At 41.8% G+C, this 6,668-nt stretch overlaps 1 protein-coding gene across 1 annotated transcript; it reads right to left on the minus strand.

Moving 5' to 3' along the window:
- Positions 1 to 205: 205 nt before the first annotated feature.
- On the minus strand, positions 206 to 1,913 carry LOC124972657 (rhox homeobox family member 1-like). The gene is made up of 3 exons (XM_047537166.1): positions 1,589 to 1,913; positions 1,042 to 1,375; positions 206 to 508 (listed from the first exon to the last, which is right to left on the minus strand). Exons 1-3 carry the CDS (start codon positions 1,644 to 1,646, stop codon positions 430 to 432), a joined length of 471 nt encoding a protein of 156 aa, XP_047393122.1. The 5' UTR covers positions 1,647 to 1,913; the 3' UTR covers positions 206 to 429.
- Between the last annotated feature and the right edge of the window lie 4,755 nt (positions 1,914 to 6,668).

Raw genomic sequence — 6,668 nt, forward strand, 5'->3', positions numbered from 1 at the left:
AGACCCTGTCTCAAAATTTTTAAAAAAGGGGGAAAGGCTAAAAAAGAAAAGGCCCTGGGGACATGGCTCTGTGGCTAAAGCACCCCCAGAGTTCAATCCCTGGTACTGAAAACAAACAAACAACAGCAACAACAACAAAAAAAAAAACCACAAATGAATAACACTATTAGAAGCTGAACTTTATATTTTATTGATATGTGGAATACTCAGTTTGAATTTCATTTTTATTTCTTTCATGAGTAAGTCATATTTCTTTTGGTAATGAGAAATACCCATATGCTTAGGTTTACTTATCTCATTTCTCACTCCCCAACCCCCAACCCCAATTCAAAACTCATTTCACAAACATGGAAAAGGCAACAAAAACACAGCAGCTTGAGAATGCCTAGAAAGGTGTCTGAAGTCTTGAAGCAGGTTTTAGAATGGCTTCTATGGCAAATTGTTTTTTTCAGGTTTATCGAGCTCCACTTTGCCTTCAGTAGCACTCAGGGGTATTGCAAGTTTCTTTCTGAAAGGGAGAAAACATCAAAAGTTCAATATCTGGATTTGTGAATGCAGTAAAATATGCGGATGTACACTTCTTACTTATTTCAAAATGTCTATCCTCCCATAGCCCCAGTTCATTTTCTTTAATACCCAGTTCCAGGCTTGCTTTAGGGATAGATTTTTCTTTGTAGAATTTAAGGGGGCGCTAAAAATATCAAGATTTAATATTAATTATTTTAATTCAGCATTTGAAACACAAAAATTAATGAAATGTTTCTATAGTGATCAAATTATCCTCACTCTCGTTGCACTGTTATCTAAAACGTTATTTAGAAAAACAGGAGTTCAGCTAAAAGTTTCCCGAGTTGACTGAATTTATATACGGCATGGAAATGTGAACCTTGATTCCCAGTAAGCATCTCTCCAACCTGGCAGGCAGACTCAGTGGCCTTGAGTCCCCTATGTAAGCTTTTGGCTCTGGAAAAAAGCCAAAGTCATTCTGTGATGAGACCTGTCGCCCCAGAGAACTAGGCGCCTCCAGGGCAAGCCGCTTACCTTGCGAACACGTCGGGGTATTGAGTGCGTTGGAAAACGCGCTCCAGTTCCTGCAGTTGCAATTGGCTGAACTTGTTGCAGAAATCGCCATGCTCCTCGTCCCCAGCCTGGAAACCCTCAGCGGCCTCGTGGCCTGGCTCCTTCAACTCCTGCAGCCTGGGCTTCTCGTCGCCACCGCCGCCCTTCTGGTTCTCATTGTCGTTCACAGGGCCAAGGGCGCCCGCGCCAGCATCGCAGCCTTCTGCTGCTGCTCCCTGCTCAGGTTCGGGCCTTATCTTCTGCCCGTGGTCGTCTCCTCCCACTGCAATCACCGAGCTATCGGTCGGCTTCTTATCTGGAAAAGAGGGAAGTCGCGGTGGCGGGGGGATTGGGACAGATCTTGGTGTTCAAACCCTGGGCTGGCACCCGTGAAGCAGCGGCGGTGGTGGCGGCGGCACAGTGGCGTCCCATCCAGTCACCTCTCCCAGACGGATTTTGTCTTGGGAGTTCACGCCAAAGCGTGGGTCCTGACCCAGACACTGACCCTGAACTTCTCCCTTGAGCTCACCAATTCCCAGGCTTTGGTTGCTGGCGTCCTCGCGGCCGCACTCCTGTGGACGGTCCATGATGCGAGTGCCGTCGATTAAGCTGTGAGCCACCGCGAAGTCTGCGAAGTAGCGCTGTCTTGTGCTTAGTCTGGGTTATCGCTTGTTTGCACGCTACTGGCTAGACCACTACTTCTTGTAATCTCAAATTGCACTGCGATTGGTGGATTGGACCCGGGGGTGCACACGGGGCTAGGGCGTGGCCACAAAGCTGGGGGAGGGCGTGGCCGAAGGGCGCCGTAGTGTGCGTGACTGTATGGTTATTGGGAGCTAAAACTTGCAACTTAAGAGAACTCCTGACCCGGGTGGTGTGTCTGTCTCGAGGAACAGGCTGTACTGGATTGTACAAGTCGATTTGGTGCAGGGGGAGGGGCAGACGAGAGAGACCTCACACTACCCCCCAGGGTCCTTGGAGGAATGTTTGAAACATTTCTCTGCCCAGACGTCGATGCACGCTCACTGGGGCATGGCACAGTATCCTAAGCTCTTCAAGAGCGCGAGAGGCAGAGATAGGGCGGAAAAACCACGCGGAGCACATAGCAGCTCCAGCACGTGGAATGGAAAGGCAATGAACCTTGTGACACGTGAGGTCTGTAAGCACCGCTCTCTCTTCTAGGACTCTGATTCTGTTCCATTTTCTCCCCAAATCCCTAAATTGGACTAGTAATTAAAGATTAAACGAACAGGTAGCAGACTACTTGCAAAATTTTTGCAATCACGTACTGAAAGCTTAGCGCTCCAAGCTCTCTAGGGGGTCGGGAGGAGCAGGAGCTTGAGACTGGATTTGCAGAGCGTTCAGGGTGCTCAGATGCAACCTGCAGGAAACCCAGCACGCCCGTGTGCAGGACCTTGCCCAGTGCATCCAAGAATGCTTAAGCTGCACTTGACTTTTCTTTTGGATGCAGTTGTGGAGCACGCAGTATCTGCTAATTTATGCTGCGCTTGCTCCCTTTGCTGGTCGGGTGCTGTAGATCTGGGGTAATACTCGCCTTCCACTCTGCGTCTACCTCCCCTCCCCCTCCTTATTCTTTTCTCCCCCGCCTGGCCTTCCACCCCCCTCTTTTTCCTATTCCACCCGTTAGGTCTAGAACTTTCTAAACTCTTGCTCCCCACTGATAAAGATAAAAAAAGCGGGGGTGGGGCTGGGGATGTAGCTCAGTTGGTAGAGTGCTTACCTTGCAAGCACAAGGCCCTGGGTTCAATTCCCAGCACCCTTAAAAAAAAAAAAAACGGGGGTGGAGGGGAGTAGATTCTCTTTAAAAAGTGTTTGGCAGAACCATGGGTCGTGTTAATATCCCCAATATTGAGAATAGCTCCTAATAATGGGCCCTATGCTTGAAAATGCACATCATTTAGCTCATCTTTACTTTCATAACCATGGTTATCAGACTCATTTTACAAAATAAATTAACCATTTTCATTAGCCCCTAAAAGTAAGGTGGACCCTACTCATCTGGCCTACTGCGATTAACAGATGAAAATAAATCTTTTCTATTTTGTGTTCCCAGAGGGTGATTAGGAAACTAGCTATAGGATGATTGGCTGATTACTTTATTCTGAAAAAGCTGTCAAGTGATTTCACCCCCCCAGCCTCTCCCTGACTTTAACCAACCTCCCCAGGCTGGCTCTTACTGGGTTCTGCAGGCCTCTTGGAGCTAGGTACCCTGCGATGAATTTTGGCATCAGATCAGTTGTTACCCAAGAGAACTGCAATGCTTTTAATCATGGCACGCATAAGCCTAGGTAAGACATCTATCAAAATTTGAATCCTATGGTCTCTCACATCTGAGATTCCTATGATTTATTCCAGTGCTTTCTAAACTTCAATCATGTACCCCTTTGTTGACCCCTGTCTGGGTACTAGCCAAGTTAGTATTTATTTAAAATCTTTAGTTAAATTGATTCAGGCTTGAAAACATTACATACCTAATTTAGCCTTATCCAAGTAAAAATTGGCATGAATCACACATTTTTTTTCATATCCTTTGTGGTCTAAGTGATTGGTTTATATTAATACATTTAACCCTCTTACCACCCCATAGACATAGATGTGTTATTACCCTCATGTTATAATCACAGAGACGTTAGGTAACCTGCTCATAGTCACCCACTTGGGAAATGTCCAGAGCTGGGATTTGAACCTGTCCTCTGAATACTAACCCTAATACCAAGGATGTGCTCAGTTATGTTTGCTGTTATGCTATATACCATTATCATCATATTTTGTAATTAATTAACTAGAGATAACCAGAGATAGATGTATTTTTTCAACTGAAAATTCTCTTTACTGGTTTAACTAGCAAATTAGTGTCATAAATATCTAATGGAACTTTGTATATTAGTAAGTAACCAAAGAATAAATGGTGATATCCAGAAAAAATGAGTTGAAAACAAGACACAAAAAGTGGTTGAATTTATTAAGTTAAATACCCATTCTTCTCAATAACATTACATTCTTTTCTATTGTTTGAATATTTAAGAAAAATATTTGAAGCCATAAAGTTGAAAATCATAATTCACCATTCTGATTTCATGTTTTTTATTATAATAGTGATCTAATATGATAGATCACTGGTGACACTTATTTTGTTAGACAATAAAAATAATTAGAACATTTATTTGAAGTCTGGAAATAGGAAAGCATAGTCTTACATACTATATTCATATTCCTTCTTGGGATGTTGCCTTAGAACTACAGATACATAATGATACTATAAAAAAATCTACAGGGATGCAAGGTTGGTTCAACATCAGGAAATCAATAAATGTAATTCACCATATCAATAGACTTAAAGTTAAGAATCACATGATTATTTCGATAGATGCAGAAAAAGCATTTGATAAAATACAGCATCCTTCATGCTCAAAACACTAGAAAAAATTGGGATAGTGGGAACATTCCTTAACATTGTAAAGGCCATCTATGCTAAGCCCATGGCTAATATTATTCTAAATGGTGAAAAACTGAAAGCATTCCCTCTAAAAACTGGAATAAGGCAGGGATGCCCTCTTTCACCACTTCTATTCAATATCGTCCTTGAAACTCTAGCCAGAGCAATTAGACAGACCAAAGAAATTAAAGGGATATGAATAGGAAAAGAAGAACTCAAACTATCCCTATTTGCTGATGATATGATTGTATACTTAGAGGAACCAGGAAATTCCACCAGAAAACTGTTAGATCTCATAAGTGAATTCAGTAAAGTAGTGGGATATAAGATCAATGCACATAAATCTAAGGCATTTCTATACATAAGCGATGAATCTTCAGAAAGAGAAATTAGGAAAACTACCCCATTCACAATAGCTTCAAAAAAGATAAAATACTTGGGAATCAATCTCACAAAAGAGGTGAAAGACCTCTACAGTGAGAACTACAGAACACTAAAGAAAGAAATTAAAGAAAACCTCAGAAGATGGAAAGATCTCCCATGTTCTTGGATAGGAAGAATTAATATTGTCAAAATGGCCATACTACCAAAAGTGCTATACAGATTCAATGCAATTCCAATTAAAATCCCAATGATGTACCTTACAGAAATAGAGCAAGAAATTATGAAATTCATCTGGAAGAATAAAAAACCCAGAATAGCTAAAGCAATCCTCGGCAGAAAGAGTGAAGCAGGGGGTATCGCAATACCAGATCTTCAACTCTACTACAAAGCAATAGTAACAAAAACGGCATGGTATTGGTACCAAAATAGAAAGGTGGATCAATGGTACAGAATAGAGGACACGGACACAAACCCAAATAAATACAATTTTCTCATACTAGACAAAGGGGCCAAAAATATGCAATGGAGAAAAGATAGCCTCTTCAACAAATGGTGCTGGGAGAATTGGAAATCCATATGCAACAGAATGAAACTAAACCCATATCTCTCACCATGCACGAAACTAAACTCAAAATGGATTAAGGATCTCAGAATCAGACCAGAGACCTTGCATCTTATAGAAGAAAAAGTAGGTCCAGAGCTTCAACATGTCGGCTTAGGACCAGACTTCCTCAACAGGACTCCCATAGCACAAGAAATAAAAGCAAGAATTAATAACTGGGATAGATTCAAACTAAAAGCTTTCTCTCAGCAAAGGAAACTATCAGCAATGCGAAGAAAGAGCCTACAGAGTGGGAGAAAATCTTTGCCAATCATACTTCAGATAGAGCACTAATCTCCAGAATCTATAAAGAACTCAAAAAACTCTACACCAAGAATGCAAGTAATCCAATCGACAAATGGGCTAAGGAAATGAATAGACACTTCACAGAAGAAGATCTACAAGCAATCAACAAACATATGGAAAAATGTTCAACATCTCTAGTAATAAGAGAAATGCAAATCAAAACCACCCTAAGATTCCATCTCACCCCAATTAGAATGGCGATTATCAAGAATACAAGCAACAACAGGTGTTGGTGAGGATGTGGGGAAAAAGGTACACTCACACATTGCTGGTGGGGCTGCAAATTAGTGCAGCCACTCTGGAAAGCAGTATGGAGACTCCTTAGAAAACTTGGAATGGAACCACCATTTGACCCAGCTATCCCACTCCTTGGCCTATACCCAAAGGATTTAAAATCAGCATATTACAGAGATACAGCCACATCAATGTTCATAGCTGCTCAGTTCACAATAGCCAGATTGTGGAACCAACCTAGATGCCCTTCAATTGATGAATGGATAAAGAAAATGTGGTATATATATACAATGGAATATTACTCAGCCATAAAGAATGATAAAATTATGGCATTTGCAGGCAAATGGATGAAAGTGGAGAATATCATGCTAAGTGAGATAAGCCAATCTCAAAAAACCAAAGGAAGAATGATATCGCTAATAAGTGGATGAGGACACATAATGGGGGGTGGGAAGAGTTAGTGTTAGGGTTAGAGTTAGGTTTAGGGGGGGCAAGAATGGAGGAAGGAAGGACTGTATAGAGGGAAAAGAGGGGTGGGAGGGGTGGGGGGAAGGGAAAAAATAACAGAATGAATCAAACATTACCCTATGTAAATTTATGATTACACAAATGGTATGCCTTTACGCC

Source organism: Sciurus carolinensis, chromosome X (genome assembly GCF_902686445.1).
Source record: "Sciurus carolinensis chromosome X, mSciCar1.2, whole genome shotgun sequence".
Taxonomy (NCBI): Eukaryota; Metazoa; Chordata; class Mammalia; order Rodentia; family Sciuridae; genus Sciurus; species Sciurus carolinensis.

Excerpts from the sequence above, each read along its gene's own strand:
- LOC124972657 (XM_047537166.1), bottom strand. The coding sequence starts at position 1,646 with ATGGACCGTCCACAGGAGTGCGGCCGCGAGGACGCCAGCAACCAAAGC. Across the intron at positions 1,376-1,588 it reads CAACCAAAGCCTGGGAATTG|ATAAGAAGCCGACCGATAGC; the intron begins GTGAGCTCAAGG and ends CCTCTTTTCCAG. Across the intron at positions 509-1,041 it reads TACCCCGACGTGTTCGCAAG|AAAGAAACTTGCAATACCCC; the intron begins GTAAGCGGCTTG and ends TCTCCCTTTCAG.